The sequence below is a fragment of the Apium graveolens genome, chromosome 11, assembly GCF_009905375.1.
Source record: "Apium graveolens cultivar Ventura chromosome 11, ASM990537v1, whole genome shotgun sequence".
In the NCBI taxonomy this organism is placed as follows: domain Eukaryota; kingdom Viridiplantae; phylum Streptophyta; class Magnoliopsida; order Apiales; family Apiaceae; genus Apium; species Apium graveolens.
The window spans coordinates 16,378,754-16,396,479 of NC_133657.1; the positions used below are offsets into that span (position 1 = coordinate 16,378,754).

General features: G+C 33.3%; 2 protein-coding genes across 2 annotated transcripts; one reads left to right on the forward strand and one right to left on the reverse strand.

The window, feature by feature from the left end:
- Positions 1-4,982: 4,982 nt before the first annotated feature.
- On the reverse strand, positions 4,983-7,093 carry LOC141698552 (transcription factor TCP4-like). Its single transcript, XM_074503252.1, has 2 exons — positions 5,333-7,093; positions 4,983-5,241 (listed from the first exon to the last, which is right to left on the reverse strand). Exon 1 carries the CDS (start codon positions 6,253-6,255, stop codon positions 5,356-5,358), a length of 900 nt encoding a protein of 299 aa, XP_074359353.1. The 5' UTR covers positions 6,256-7,093; the 3' UTR covers positions 4,983-5,241; positions 5,333-5,355.
- A 3,745-nt stretch (positions 7,094-10,838) lies between these two features.
- LOC141695384 (uncharacterized) lies at positions 10,839-11,680 on the forward strand. The gene is made up of 3 exons (XM_074499631.1): positions 10,839-10,965; positions 11,092-11,259; positions 11,352-11,680. The coding sequence occupies exons 1-3, from the start codon at positions 10,839-10,841 to the stop codon at positions 11,678-11,680; spliced, it is 624 nt and encodes a 207-aa protein (XP_074355732.1).
- Positions 11,681-17,726: the final 6,046 nt, after the last annotated feature.

Genomic DNA, 17,726 nt, shown 5'->3' on the forward strand with positions numbered 1-17,726 from the left:
CCAAGGCTTCAGAGGATGTATATGTGTAAAGAGTTCGCAAAATTAATGACTTGGCATGTAGTGGATTGAAAGAAGGACGGAATGTTACGGCACCCGGCTGATGGTGTAGCTTGGAAGACAATGGATGCCAAATGTCCAACTTTTTCATCCAAAAATCGAAACATTAGATTAGGTATAGCTTCTGATGGATTCAATCCATTTGGTACAATGAGTGGCAGTCATAGTACCTGGCCAGTTGTTGTGGTGAACTACAACTTACCTCCCTGGCTAAATATGAAACCGTAGAATTTAATTCTGTCCACACTTATACCAGGTCCAACTGATCCCGGAAATAGTATTGACGTCTATTTGCAACCTTTGGTGGAGGAGCTGAAAGAGTTATGGGATGTAGGTGTAACCACTTTTGATGCAGCGATGAATCAGAATTTTGTATTAAGGGCAAGTGTATTGTGGACAATAAGGGACTTCCCCGGTTACGCAATGTTATCGGGATGGAGTACTAAAGGATATCTGGCTTGCGCTATATGCAATTACGAGACATCGTCAACTTATTTGAAACATAGTAGGAAGGTGTGTTATATGAATCATCGACGATTCCTAGATTTCAATCATAAGTGGAGATCAGATAAAAAAAGATTTAATGGCCAGGTTGAGGTTGGGTAGGCCCCTGCAGTTTTATCAAGAAGAATGATCAAGAGGCTGTTGGATGGTTACCAGAATACTTTTGGTAAGGTGAAGGGGAAACAAAAAGTCATCTGTGACGTTAATCCTTGGAATAAGAAGTCGATATTTTTTCACTTACCTTATTGGAGTGAAAATTCAATACGATATAATCTTGACGTCATGCATATAGAAAAGAATATATGTGATAGTATTCTCGGTACTTTATTAAATATTAGTGGTAAGACAAAAGATCATGTAAATGCTCGGTTAGATTTGCAAAAAATGGGTATAAGGAAGATCATGCACCTGACCACCGCTACTGATGGGAAGTACCTTGAAATCAGGGCTGCAAACTTCGACATGACAAATAAAGAGAAAGACATATTTTGTTCAGTTTTTGAAAATGTTAAATTCCCACACGGTTTCGCTTCCAATATTAGCAAATGTGTCCAAGATAGGAAAGTTGTCGGGTACAAGAGTCATGATGCACACATCATTATGCAATACTTGTTATAAATCGCTGTGAAAAAAGCATTGAAGCCTGAAGTTGTGATTCCGTTAATAAGACTTTTTTAGAGGTATATGTTCCAAGGTAATTGAGGTGGATGAAGTAAAGAAGCTGCAAAAGGAAATTATTGAAATATTATGCCGACTTGAAATTAATTTCCCACCTGCCTTCTTCGACATCATTGTGCATTTACCAGTTCATTTATGTAATGAAATTGAACTTGATGGTCCATTCCACCAGAGATGGATGTACTCAATTGAGAGGTACCTGGGTAAATTAAAATGATATATTCGTAATAAGAATCAGTCATAAGGGTCAATAGCGGAAGGATACTTGGCAGATCAATTTGTAACATTTTGTGCAAGATTTTTAGGCGATAACGAGATCAGTTCAGTGAATGAGTTAGAAACCAGAATTCATGAAACCAGTGGATATCCAATTCTTTCAGGGAGGAACCAGAAAGGGAAAGCTTATCAGTTGCCTGATGATGTATGGACTGTGGTTCATCGGTACATATTGTTTAACTATGATGATAAGGAAGTAGAGGCGCTAATTGAGTAAGTCCTAGAATCCTAGTTTAATTATTTTAATTTAAGTATTTATTACTAAATTAATTTAAATTATTTAACATACTGTATATTTATATATTGTAGGCAACATCGTTCGTTATTTTACGTAAATGCAAAGTTGAACAAGTACAAAAGAGCAAGAACACACACAGTTTTCTTAATTTTTAGCGTATGCACCTGCTGAAAAAATCAAAAAGCCTCGAGGGAAGTCAAAAATGAAGCATGTCCATACACAAGGTGAGAAAAGAGAGATCGTGCCGTCAAAGCTGGGCCAACCAATATCAGATGATGATCGCTTGCTATCTGAGTTCAGTAATTTTTTGGGAACAATGGTAAAGGAGTTTGTTTCTCTGACATGTCGTCCGTGGTCTGAAGTTCCTGATAAAGAAATCTTATAGCAATATGTCAAGGTAAATTATTATATCATCTGTTCAAATAATCTCTTGATAATTACATGTTATCATTATTTACTTTTAGATTAATTTCTCTGTTTTGCATTTCTTCGTATAATTTCTGGTAGGATTGATAAATTGTGAAAGTTTTCAACCACCTTCTTAAAAACATAATTAAGCATCTAATATGATCAATTCAAACTGAAATTTAAATAATCGAGATTAATCATAGTACTTTATTTAGGAAAAGGGATCCTTGCCTGGTAAACTAAGTATAGTAATTAAGCGTAGAATTTAGCTTTGTTTTGATCAAAATGAAACTACAAAATTGCAAGTGAAAATGCAAATATTGGACAAGTACATCATTTCACATCAGAAAAATATTGGGATCAGTTTACTTGATTTTCTTGAATTTCTTGAATCAGGTTCTTACCTGATTTTACTTGATTTGTTTCGTATTTAGGACAAGTACATCATTTCCGAGGAGGGGTATAAATATGTATGACAATAATGCGTGATCAGTTTAGGGGGTATAAAGCTTCCATAAAGAAGGATCATTATAGTAAGTATGATACCGATGAGTTAAGGCTGTAAAACAGGCCTAGGGAGGTTCCTTTGAAAGATTTTAAGATACTTTTAAATTATTGGGGTGATGAAAAAGTCCAGGTAACAAATATATTCATCCAATACTTTTTAATTTTATAATTGATATCGCATAATTAATCAAATCATCCAATTAAATTTGTTATTGTGTCATATAGGAAAGGTCCAGAAAAAATGCAGAGGCCCGAAACAAGATAACAGAAACACATACTGTTGGGACTAGGAGTTTCGCGCAAGTCTGCCATAAAATGGTAAGTCAAAATATTTGTTTCCGCTGTTTATTATAATTTCCGCAATTCCGCAATTTTTAAATCAAAATCTTTGTCATATATGCAAGGCAATTGAGAGGGAGCGCCTTGCTAAACCTGATGAACCAATTGTACCAATATCGGATGCTGATGTTTACGTTAAAACACACAAAAGCGATGCCAAACGAGAATATAAGTTACCTACTGATGTGGTTGAAAAGAAGATTGTAAGTTATCTTTCCGTAATTAAATATATTTGCTGCATTTTTTATATTTTATTGTTTTAACTTTTCTTTTTGCAGGAGGATGTATATATTTGCTGCATTTTATATATATATTATTATTTTAACTTTTCTTTTTGCAGGAGGATGTTAAGAAAAATCTCAAGGATGGCAATATTGATGCTGCTAATGAATTAGTTCGTGCTGGGAAGGAACACAGCCGCTCTTATTTAGTAGGGAGGCTTATTCGAAAAAAGGAGTCAAAGGGTAATTCCCCAACACGTGCGTCTGATCAGTACTTGGCAAGCTTGACTGAAAAGATCAGGGATGAACTTAAGCAGGAGATGGAAGAGAAAATGGATCGGAATGTTCGAGAGCTTCGAGACAGTATCAAGGTGATGATGTCCAAGTTGGCGGATAAGAATCCGGAGCTGTAGATTGATATTGAAGAGCTGAGCAAGCTGCAACCACCAAGTGATGCAACTGGAACAAGCAAGCAGCCACCAAGTGATGCAACCAGAGCAAGCAATTCCAGTCCTTGATCCTGCATATCGTAGTTATAATGATGCCTTTTGCGATATTAGACCATATATGGTACTTTTTAAAAATGTTCTTGTAGCCGTAGACTGTAAATGAAGTACTACGTTTTATTTAAGTAGAATCAAGTCGGAATGTTGGAATCGATATTGGTATTATGTAGTGCTTGTATGACTGAAAGTATGTATTCAAGTTTTCTAAGTAGTTTTTGACTTGACTTGCATCTGGGGATTTGGTTTTTGTGTTGTTGTGGTTGGATTTGACTTATATTGGGATGTTATAATTTAGGTAAGAACCTGTCAAATTTTTTTACTAAACATTTTGTCTTAGTATAAAATAATGTTGGCAAAAATAAATCAAAAGATGTTGCTATAGCCAAGTAAGTGTTGGCAAAGATAAGAAATGTTAATAAAATTGGTGTTGTTATAGACGGAGACTGTGTTGCCATAAGAACTAGGAAATATCAAATTTGTGTTGCCTTTAAAAACCCAGTGCTGCCATAAACTTAAAGCCTATAACAGTTCAGATGTTGCTATTGACATTAAAGGCCACATGCAAATTTACAACACTCTCAAAATTGACCAAAGTATTGCCTTAAGGTTTGTGTCAACATTTTTTAGCATTTTTCATATTTTTTTTATGTTGGTGTAGACCATTTATGTGGTAGTGACTTCAAAATCCACTGGCCTGCGAATTTCACGAAACTTTTTTATTGTACGAAATACAAAACTGCACGCATACAATTTTAAAATCCAAATGAATGTTTATCTTAATTAATTTAGTCTTAATTAATTTACTTTATGCAATAATATTTTTTAAAATAATATTTTCATTTTAACGGAATATATACCAATATAATTTCTTAAAGTCTTTTCATTTCATGTTGAATTTGTATTTATATCCTTTTTATTTAAGGTCAAAAAAAGTATAACTATGGCCCTAATATTAATCTACTATACCCGTAAATATTAATTGATTCCAGTATGCTCCTAAATATAAATCGACTACAATAGAACTAATTCATTGCTTGCATCTAGTTAGCAATTGAAAATAGTCACTCAAAATGCCTTAAAACAAAGAACTGAAACAGAAAACAGTCACTCAAAATCTCAATATAGGCAAATGCAATAAAACTGAATGAGTTGTAAACAAACAAACGTGTCTTACGCAGCACATCTGACAAAGGAAAAAACAGATAGCATTTGTATCAAACAACGATGCCAAGACTATCTTTTCTTAACCAGAAAACATGAATGGTCCTAATGCCCAGAGAAATGTCGTCATTCATAGCTAGGCAATGCAATGAAACATGAACGTACTCTAAATAAAATATCATAACATTACACACACCACCACTGAGAAAGAAAGAACACTTTAAAACACAATCAAAAGCTGGGAGAGGAATCTAAGATATGAAATGTTCAACGTACACTAATTGCCAACGTCTCATAACATTGATGAAGCCTCCTCTGCATAATTATCATCATATAACAACCATATCTGTTCATCAGAAACAAGAACTTAAACTAGAAGCAAGGTAATGAATATATATAAATTACCGGAATAATTCTCGAAAATTCATAACAAGTACCTGATGGAGTGGACAGTGGCAGATCAGTTATGAGGCTTGGTACGAGTATATGACGGCTGCTCCTCCTCTCCTTGAATTCGTGCTGGAACTTGAAAGCCTGAATACTTTTCAGGCCCATATTGAGAGCCTGGTGATGATAATGAGAACTGATGAAGTGCTTGTGTGTTGTTATGGTCTGAGACAGGAAATGGCAGGTCATTCCAAGCCCGAACATAAGGCGAAAAACTGGACTGAAGGGGTTCCCTCTGACTAAATGTTGAGCTTTGACATATCATTTGTGGCACTGCATTGAAATAATATCCTGCTGGTTTCATTCCCCCATCCCAGCCAACCATTCTTGGATAATTTGGCTCGGGCTGACCCGAAAAAAGGCCTTGACCAGGAGTTGGATGGGATGAATTATTGTTAAGGTCCTCCTGTAAAGACTGAAGAGACAAACAAAGATCCTGAGAGTTATTTTGTAGTGAACATCTAGAAATGACATCACCTGGGTAGTTGTGATAATTCATGCCTGAGCTTGTTGGGAAAAAAGATTTCATAGTATCATCAGTTGGGTTATCATGAAATGAGTAAGCCTCAGACTGCTGTTGTTGCAGTGGAAGTTCATTAGGGTTCTGGTTTGCGTTTAGTACTACAGTGGTACTAGTGTCCATTGGATTCCAGGGAGGCAACTCTTCCAGCTTGTCAATTGCATTTTTGGCCTTGTTCATGAGCCAATCTACTGCCTTGCTTGGACGGTCATACCCTAATCTGTCTTGAACATCATAGAACTGAATGGCAGTGTGAGCCGCGAGACGGACTCTCCGGTCTCTAGGACCTTTGGCAGTGTACACCTTGCTGTGCCTGTCTTTCCGGCCTGTGGACCGGAGAATATGGCCTCCTTCAACTTGAACTATTTCTCCTCCGTTGCTCTTCATGCCCATTAAAACTTTAGCATAGTAATTTAGTTTTGGCCTCTTCTTGATACAAAACAGATCTGCAAGGAACCAACAACTTTTGCTTTTTCTGAACCTTGCACTGTTTAATTTAGTAGTCTTTTTTTTCTATATGTCAGCTTACACACTTTCCTCTCCTTGATCTAATCTAGTTGAGGATGTGTCACGATTACCACCCCCTAAAATCTTGTTTTTGTTGATGCTTCTGCTTTTGCTGCAACTAGTTTTTGGTGATAATCCCAATGTCTGACCCTCCTGAATCTAGACCCCAATGACACCTCCACCTCCTAATTTGAATTTCCCAGAAACCTAGATACAATTTTTTTAGGCTCTTTCTGATTAATGACTATAATCAAGAAAACATCTAGCTTTTACAGAAATGACACACTATCAAGAAAAAAGGTAAGTTCTTGTCCCAAGAAATATATTGGGATTTAACTAGTTTTCAAACTGATGAAGAGCGTGGTTAGGGTCTAGGTTAGCTCCTCCTAAAACTTGATTAGCCTTTTTTCAAGCGAGGAGAAGAGAGATGTTTCAGAAGGAAAAATGATAAAGAGGGCAGGCATGGAATGAACAAAATTAAGTACAACTTATTGCTTTCTTCTACGTTGTATGTCAGAGCTTTGATGCTTCTGCTAGGGTGACAGATTTAGGCTATACAAAAACTGAAAAATACTTATCAGTTTCTAATCTCAGCCACACAGACAGAAAATGTAAGAAAGATACCGACAACTCAACAAGAGTTCCTGCTAAAATTAGTGTACATATAATTATTATTTGTATACGGGTTAATGTGTTGTTAACTTCAGTGGATGAGAGGCCCCATGAACACACCCACTCACATTCAAGTTTGATAGTGATTTATAACAGTTTGTTTCATTCTTTCTTCCTTGTGGTGTATTTGTACTTTTTGTAGTTACTCTGTAAAGTAAATCGACTATTCCACTTTCCCTTTGCTAGTACAACTTCCAGCACTCGTCTTTTCTAGTATTCAATTTTAGCCTTAAAACACGCCATAGCAGATAACAGCAACATATATATTAAGTTCCAACTCAACTAGCAATTACTACATTTTTATATTAGAAATAGAAATAGCTAGAAAAGGGTCACCGCCCGAGAACACAATGAGAGATGTTTCAAACTAGGGTTTGATTTTTAAGTATGTCGTCTTTGTTTGGAATCGGGACCTAGCAAGCTACCTAAACTCTAATCAGATAAATATAAGACTGAATCTACGAAACAATCTATCATTGAAATTATAATTTTATAATTTATCATATATAATCATAATAACTACCGTCCATGTATTATATACCTAGTATTTATTATTCTTAAGATGAAATATATATGTCCATAATTTCTATCTTTTCATTGTAAAAACATAAAGATAATTATTTAAGCTAATTAATATTAGGGTTAAATATCAAACTGTTCACTTAACTCAGTTTAATCATCAAACTTAATGGGGTATCATTTGGATCACTAAAGTAATAATAAATATCAAACAGATACCTCAAAATATGTGTTCGAGAATTAAAATTTATTTTATGGAGTTCTAAACATTTTTTTTAAATCTTATTACAACCAAATGAAAAGTTATGAATTCATAGTATTTTAGATGATTTTTTGAGATTTTTAAAACTTATCTACTAATTATTTTTTGATATTATTTTGAAATTTTGAAAATATAGAATTCTAAAAACACTACCCTCTCCTTAAACATGTCTATTTCCCAATAATTGCTCTTTTGTTATTCACGATCTAATTAATATCATGAAATAATATTATCTATCAATCAAAAATTAATAATAAATTTTATAATATCATCAAATCTAATTTAAATATTTATTAAAGGCAAATTTATTACATGACATCTTATAATTATTTTATTTTATATTAATGAAGATTTCTAGGTTAGTATATAAGTTTTGTATGATTATTGTTTATTTTATAAATTCAAAGTTAAAAGTCCAATTTCATTGTTTAAATTTTAGGTGAACCTTTAAAAATAGTAAGATTATAAGGTTGAACGCTAAATAACGACATGGACAATATTTAAATGATAATACAATTTTAAGAGAAACATATGAACTTGAAATTTGAAAGAGTATTATTACAACAAGAAATTTGCAATCAAACAACATTTATGGCACAACTCTTGCTAAAAAAATTATTGTTTCAAAATGACAAATAATCATAATATTTTTATATGAAAAACTATTTTCTACTTTTTCTCAAACAACAGCTATAACATTATTTAAAAATGTTATATGTGCGGTGTCTTTTTATCCAATCGACAACAATTTTTAAATGACACTGTTATTTGTAATTTTAATACAACAGTTTTCAACTGTTGTTACTGTATATATAAATTTTGACCTAAAAATAAATTTTAAGAGAATACTAATATTATATTTTTATTTGAAAAAAAGATTTAGCGGAACAATGTGATACTAATTTAAGTTTAACATTAAGTTAAACGGAATACAACTCAAATAAAATTTCCTTCATTTAATAATTCAGAGATTTAGAAAAATATTCTGACAAACTACTAATATATAATCTATGCAATGTACAGTTATTTTTGATGAGATTCGAATCTTATACCTTTACAATAATAATTTTTTGAATTGTATTCAGTTATTTCCATCAATTTGATTTAAAATATCTAACACCTGTAATTGAGTAACCAAACTACGAAGTGACCAATTTACTAACAAAAACTTTAATATTTCATATTTAATATAAAAGACTAAATAAATTAATATTAATTGTAAAACATTCAATTATGTTCAATTTGGATATGTCGTTAAATCTGAATACCTTTGAATATTCGGTCATATTCAATTTATTTAATTATCGATTTTGGAGTATTCATACGACCAAGTTACTAAATTTCACAAAAAAAAATTATTATAAGATATGTCGTTACATCTTATAAGAAAATAATAATATCATAGTATGTATAATTTTTAAAATAATTTAAAAAGTGTTACCCACTTTTTAAATGTGCCAAACGACATTAGACTATATCGATCATCAACATATACATGCCTAATTGTGCATTTACTAAACATTAAAAGTTTGTGTTATTCGAAAGTAATACTCTTTATTTTAATATAGAAGTAGAAAATAAGTTCTCTCCTTTCTGTGAGAGTTTTGCTTTTCTCTTCAATCTAGTTCATTGGATTGTGAGAGTTTTATCATGGCAAGATACAGAAACTTAGATGATCAGTTAGCAAATTTGAGTATTGAGGAGGAAGAAAATGGAGACTTTACGTTCGATGAGGAGGTAGAAGAACATGTGAATATGTATGAATTATGCCTAGTAGGACATTTTCTAACGGAGAAGAATATTAATACTAAGGCAATGACAACAAAGCTGGCAGATGTATGGAAACATACGATGGGAGTTAACATAAAGGAAATAGATCCGGGAATATTTTTGTTCCAGTTTTATCACCGAGAAGATTTGATGTGGGTAAGTAATGGAGGTCCATGGACGTTTGACAATGCAATGTTGGTGACTCGCAAGATACCTCCGGGGGAGGAACCGGTAGACGTCCCTCTGTGGTCATTGGAGATGTGGATTCAAATCCACGACTTGCCTAAAGGATTTATGTCAGAAGCCGTTGGAAAATAATTGGGAGATTTTTTTGGTGAATTCGTGATGTATGATGCTAAGAATAATTCTAGTATATGGGTGGAATATATGAGAGTTAAAATCAAACTGGACGTGCGTAAACCCCTGAAGCGGAGGAAGAAGATTGTACGAAAGAATGGCTCAGAATTCATGGTGACATGTAAATATGAGCGCCTAGGGGACTTCTGTTTTGTCTGTGGACTAATGACGCATACTGAACGTTTTTGTCGAAGTTACATTGATAGTAGAAGTGAAGATTCCCATAAGAATTGGGGTGGGTGGTTGCGTGCACCGCCGAGGAGGGTGGCTAACCACAATCGGAGCAAATGGTTGAGGGATCAGAATGATGCTGACTGGGAGGCTTTTATGGGAAGTAGTTCAGTTGATAAAGGAAAGAATGTAGCTGTCATGCAAGATTATAGGAAGATTGGTGTAAGTAAGGCTGATATGGTGGGATTTCAAAAGGAGAAAGGCGGGACTTTTTTGAATGATAAGAGTCAACTTAGAATTGAGTATAGTGGGCCGGGGGTTGAGGAAATAGATGGGCTGGAGCTAAATGACAGGAAAAGAGTTAGAACTGGGCCTGCAGTAACAATGGATACGGATGACAGTCTGATAAATAAAATACAGAGTAATGATGGAGTCATGGATAATGAAGCTGGTCTTTCTATAGTGGATTGTCCAGCATCATCACAAATTGATTTGGCCAAGCTTGCACCGCAAGCTAGCCATCCATTATGAATCTTTTAAGCTGGAATTGTCGAGGGTTGGGAAACCCTCGTACAGTTCGAATTCTGGGAGACGTTATTAAGTCTATTAATCCTACTTTTTTATTTTTGGCTGAAACAAAGATGGAAAGTAATAAAATAAAGGAGCTGTGTGGAAGGAATGGGTTTGATAAGTGCTTTAGTGTTAACAGAGTTGGTCAATGGGGGGACTAGCAGTAATGTGGAAACATATAGTTGATTGTGAAGTTACGGGTTCGTCGAACAACTATATTGATGTGATTTTCTCTGAAAGAAGTGTTCCATGTTGGAGGTTAACTTACTTTTATGGTATGCTTGGAAGAGATAGAAGGCAAGAGTCATGGGATTTATTGAGACACATTGCAGGGAGAAGTTCTATTCCGTGATGCGTGTTTGGTGATTTTAATGACCTGCTCTATGCTACGGATAAAACAGGAATTCATCCTCACTCTCAATCTCTTCTAGAGGGATTTCGTTTAGCGATTGAGGACTGTGAACTTGTGGAAATGGATTTAATGGGAGGGGAATTCACATGGGGGAAAAGTAAAGGAAAATCGAATTGGGTTAGAGAGAAGTTGGACAAGGGCATTCGAATAATGATTGGTGGTGTAAATTTCCTTTATGTACTCTCAAAATCATTCATACGACATGTTCTGACCATGATCCTATTCACTTATTTCCGTTTGACACAACAGTATCAAGGAAGCAGTTTAGGTTTCGCTTCGAAAATTCTTGGTTAAAAGAGCCAGCATTCAAAGAGGAAATGACAAGTTTCTGGAAGTCTCTGCCAACCATGAGCATTTTACCTAAATTGTTATCGATGTCATCTCACATGGCAAAATGGGGTAGAAGGTTCTTTCACAAATCCAGGGATAAAGTACGTTATCAGAAGGAGGAATTGTCTAAGTACTTGAACAGAGAAGATGAAGCTAGGATCAAGTGCTACTTTGAGGAAAGAGAGAAACTAAATGATTTACTACTCAATGAGGAGCTGTACTGGAAGCAGAGGGCAAAACTGTTCTAGTTGAAAGATGGTGACTCAAATACGAAGTTTTTTCATGCTCAAGCTACACGGAGGAAGAAACTCAATAACATTTCCTATTTAATAAATGAGGATGGTGAGAGGATTGATAGTTTGGAGCAGATGTGTAAGATGGTGAGGGATTACTTTCAAGGTGTTTTTACATAAGGTAATGATGTTACTATCCCCACAAATAGTGAGAATCAAACTGTTATCACAGCGGAATAGAACATGAAGTTGACTGCTGAGTTGACATTTGATGAGTTTATAATTGCACTAAGGCAAATGCATTTTAAGAAGGCGGCTGGACCAGATGGGTTCAGTCCAGCATTTTTTCAGCATTTTTGGGAGACGGTTGGAAAGGAGGTCTTTAGATGCTGTAAAAGCTGGCTGGAAGAAATGGCGTTTCCAGTAGAGCTAAATAACACGAACTTGGTTCTGATACCCAAGAAAGAGAAGGTAGAAAAGCTGTCTGATGTTCGACCAATAGCCTTATGTAATGTTTTGTATAAGATATTGGAAAAGGTATTAGCGAATCGGCTAAAATGTGTCCTCCCGGAAGCTATCTCAGAAAAATAGTTACTATTTGTTCCGGGTAGAAGTATTAATGATAATGTCCTTATTGCTTTCGAAATGATTCACTTTATGAAGAGAAAGAAATGAGCTCAAGAGAGTGAAGTAGCTTTGAAACTCGATATTAGTAAAGCTTATGATCGAGTATGTTGGAAATATCTTTGGCATAGGATGAGAACGATGGGATTCTGTGAGAATTGGGTAAACTGGATAGAAGTGTGTGTCAAAACAGTCAAGTATATGGTATGCTTCAACGGTTCTTATGTTGGCCCCATATATCCGAATCGTGGTCTCAGGCAGGGAGACCCGCTCTCTCCATACCTTTTTCTACTGTGTGTTGAAGGCTTGTCACACTCTTTAAGTTTATCAGCTTAAAGTAATGAGATTCATGGCTGTTGTATTAGCGTTTCTGCCCCAGCAGTGACTCATCTTTTATTTGCAGATGATAGTTTTCTTTTCTTCAAAGCTAATAGTGGGGAAGCACAAGTCATTAAGAACATATTGAAGGAGTATGAGTTACATTCAGGACAAGCAGTGAATTTCAATAAATATGGGATTTTCTTTAGCTCTAATGTACGACAAGACAAACAACAAGAAATCTCCGAGATACTGGGGGTCCATAGTGATTTGAGCGATGGTTCCTATTTAGGTTTACCATATCTAATTGGACGTTCAAAGAAAAAGGTGTTTACTTTTGTTAAGGACAGAGTGTGGAAACGTGTTCAAGGGTGGGCTAACAGTAAGCTTTCAAGGGCAGGAAAGGCAGTCATGATTAGGAACGTTGCTCAAACTATCCCATCATACTGTATGTCTTGTTTTTTATTGCCTAAATCACTCTTACAGGAAATTGAAAGAATTATGAACGGTTACTGGTGGAAATCGGGCTCCAGTAATAGTAAAGGTATTCGTTGGCTCTCTTGGGACAAGATGTGTTCATCGAAAGACAGAGGTGGTCTGGGATTTAGAAATTTGTATGAGTTCAACTTGGCCTTGATGGGTAAACACGTTTGGAATTTTTTGCATAAGCCAGGTTCTTTGGTGGCCAGGTTATTCAAAGCTCGTTACTTCCCAGATAACCATGTTCTACAAGCTCAGCGTGGTCAGGATGCGAGCTTTTTCTGGGCAGGCATATGTGAAGCTAGGGATGAATTATGTAAAGGATACAGATGGATTTTGGGGAATGGGGAAGTGATAAATATTTTTTCTGATCAATGGTTGAAGGGGAAGACATATTTTCGCGTTGACGAGCACTACGTTAACAGCAATAGGGATGATAAGGTGAAGAAGTATATCCGTCCAGACATCAAGCAGTGGGACGTGGCCAAGGTACAACTTACTTTTCATGAAGCTGATGCTAGGTGCATTCTCAAAATTATAGTCCCACAAAATCAAAGAGCAGATAGAGCAGCATGGATTCACACAGTAGATTGTGTCTACACAGCAAAATCAGGGTATCACTACTGGTATGGGAGGCATTCTGAACAAGCTCTAGAGATAGAGTTGAAGGGGTGGAAGAAATTGTGGAGGCTGCCAGTTCTAATAAGTTGAAGTACTTTATATGGCGTGTATGTAAAAATAACATTCCAGTGAGAAACCTTCTTTGAAGCAAGGGTGTCCAAACCTCCATTATTTGTCCCATGTGTAATATTGATGTTGAGCATGTGTGTCATGTTTTCTTCGAATGCTAGTTTGCTAGGAATTGCTGGAACTGCGTAGGTGGTGGTTTTGATGAAACAGAGCTGGAAGTTGTGTCTGATTGGGTGTTACGAAGACTGGGCTCTGAATCAGAGGAAAGACTGGTGAAAATGGTAAAGATACTATGGGCGATTTGGTGGGCTAGAAATAGGAGAGTATGGGATGATAAGGTGGTGGCTCCATTAGTTGCAGTAGAGTTGAGCTCGAAGGTAGTATCAGAATGGCAGGCAGCTCAGAAGGAATTCCAAACTGATGGATCGAGGAGTACTAGAGTGGTGGACAAAGGTCCTGTCAAATGGCAACCTCCTGCATTGGGGTGGTATAAGGTGAATGTAGATGATACTATCCATGTTGGTTACTATGAATTCAAAATTGGGATGATTCTACGGAATGACAAAGTTGAATTTGTAGAAGGAATGCTCAGAAGCTTCAAGGACGAGGCTTCAGTTTTGGAGGCAGAAGCAATGAGACTGTATGAAACACTACTTTGGTTGAGGGAGCTGGGAGTTAGACAGGTGTGTGTGGAATGCGACTCACTATCAGTGGTAAATGCTGTGCTAAAAAATATTACGTATATGTCTAAAGTTGGTTCTATCTTTGAGGATTGTAGGGCGATTCTTAGGCAACGTAGTGATATTAAAGTTCAACATGTTCGTCGACAAGCCAACAAAGCAGCTCATAATATAGCTAAGTTGACTTGTATGTCGGGAACAGTGAACTATTCCTTTTCACCTCCTTCCTGCGTGTTGGAGCATATCTGATGTGTTATTCCTTTTAATTAATGGAATTATTTAAAAAAAAAACATTAAAAGTTTGGTAGTCGGTCGGTATTTGCTGAAATTACTTAATTATTCTTACTTAATTATTCTAATTCTAATTATTGGGTCGATCAATTCTAATTCTAATTGATATTTAAGTCAACTTCCTCTATTGCTTTATTAATTTCAATTCTATTATATATCGAACTCTATATCATTATAATTTATATTAGATTTAACTTCTTTTACCAATTTATGTTTTAATTCATATCGTGTTCTATATTATTCTAATTTGTTACTTCGGACTGAATTAAATTTAAGTAAACTAAATATAATTATTAAGATTTATTTGATATATCATGTGAATCGAGTTAAGATAAAATAATAATACTATCAGTCCTCCAAAAAAAATTTATACTAATGAACTTGAATAAACAAAATAATATATTTTATTTATCTAGGATAAAAAATACATTATACAATTGATTGAGACTAACACAAAACTAAAATAAAAATACAATTCGACCAACAAAAATAAAATCATATTTACTAAAATAAAATTATCTTATTGATCTAGACTTTAAGAAAATAAAATAAAATTAAAAATAATTATTTTGATTTGGTAGGTGTATTGGGCATCGGACTAAAATAAAATAATGTAAACCCCTGATCCGAGATAAATCAAATTAATATTAGACTAAGTATAATTCGTATTCTATTGATATGAACTAAAAAATCAAATTTAAATTAAAACATAAATATTTTTTTTAAAAAATACACAGAGAATTATCAATAAAACTATATCGCTCAATTATTAATATTGTATTTTTTAAATATCTTTTATAGAATTATAATTAATCGATTAAATAATCAACATGCTAAAATAATATTTTTTAAGGTACCAACATAATGAAGACATTATATTTTAACCTCAATAAAATAATAATTTCGTTATAAAAACATTTCCTCCTAATTCTATCACTTTAAATAAGTTTAAATGTTTTAAAAAATTATGAACATATACGTCTACTAATATAATTATTATGAAGTCATATCATTTAAAATTTTAAATGAACAAAATTAAGAATTGAATTCAAAAATTTTAAAAAAAATAATATAATATTAAATAAATTTGTGCGATCCGTGCATCGTACGGGTTTTAAGCTAGTATTTATAACTATATAAATGGTTCTATTTTTGAAGAAGACCAACAATTTAAAAATAATTCGTACAAAAAAAATTTCCAGAAATTCAACAAAAAAAATTTCACTTGAATTTCAATTTCTCGTTTTGTAATTCGAAAACAGGAGAGGGGAGCCTTTCGGGTCAATTAGGGCATTTGCCTTCCATGATTGGGCCCAGACCAATAGTGGATGGGGCTTCTACTTTCGGGCCTTTGTTCGGTCTGTAATAACTCATCCTTTGTCATTTCCATGACAGAACCAAGTAATATTCCTTTCTTTTCATTTACACTGTCATAGATATTTTATATTAACTGCATTAAATAATTAATAATTACTAATTAAATATGTGTTTTATATACTATTCCCTCTGTTTTTTTTATATTTTATTTGACCTTTTTACACACAATTCTAAGTTCTTTGACCGCATAGATAAAATAATATTTTTAAAAAATTTCTTTTTGTAAATTAAAGTTTTAGTTATATATTTTTATTCAAAAAAAAGTTAAAAATTATTATTCTAACTACACGATCAAAACACATAAAAGTGTGTACATAAAAATCAAATATCATATAAAACAAAATAAGGAGTAATATAGATGGATAGACGAGGTAGTATTATACCACACAATCTTAATGTTTCGTTTTTTTTTTTGCTTTAATGTACTTTATTACAAAATTAATATAGTAAGTGGATTTTAGGAGATAGAGAATACATGATGTTAAAAAATGAATTCAAGATGGTAAGTTTATTTCAAAAGAAAAAAATATGTTTTAGGAGAATATTATGATGGTAAGTTGACTTCAAAAATGTTATTGAAAGATGTCATTGAAACTTGTGTTTGTAATATATTATTGCTAAAAATTAAAATAAAAATTTTAGGAAAATATAATATAATAAACTAATTTTAGGAGAAATTGATAAATGGTATAAAAAAATAGGAGAATACCAAGATGGTAAGTTGATTTAAAGAGAAAGTATAAATTTTAGGAGAATATTTAGATGATAAGTTAATTTCAAAAATCTTAAAGAAAGACGTGGTAAAAATCTTAAGAGAATATTACGAATGATGATAAATATTTATAGATATTTTTCTTTATAATTTTTCATAAGCTAAAAAATAAAAGAAAACTTTTAGAAAAATATAATATAGAAGGTGGATTTAGGAGAAAGATAATAAATGGTATTAAAAAATAAATTAAAGATTGTAAATTTATTTAAACAAAAAGTAGATGTTTTAAAAGAATATTATGATGGTAAGTTAATTTCAAAAATATTAATGGAAGATGTCGTAGAAATTTATCTTTGTAATATTTCATTTGGTAAAAATTAAAAGAAAGATTGTTGGAAAACGTAATGTAATAAGTTGATTTTAGGAGAAAGATGAGAATTTATAATTTTTTTTAAAAAAATAGGAAAATATCAAGATGGTAAGTTTATTTAAGAGAAATGAGATCAAGATGGTAAGTTTATTTAAGAGAAATGAGAAGTTTTACGAGAATATTATGATGGTAAGTTGATTTCAAAAATCTTAAAGCAAGATGTTGTAAAAATCTTAGGAGAATATTACGAATGATGATAAATATTTATAAATACTTGTTTTTGTAATATTTCATAGGCTAAATATTTTAGGAAAATATAATGTAGTAAGTTGATTTTAAGAGAAAGAAAATAAATGACATTAGAAAATAAATTCAAGATCGTAAGTTTATTTAAAGATAAAATATGTTAGGCCTTAAGTGATACTGCATGTGACGACTGAAAATTTTGCAACGTAATTAAGTCAATAAAGTATGATTTATGTGATGTGATTATACTTACGTGATTAAGTGCTGGTTAAT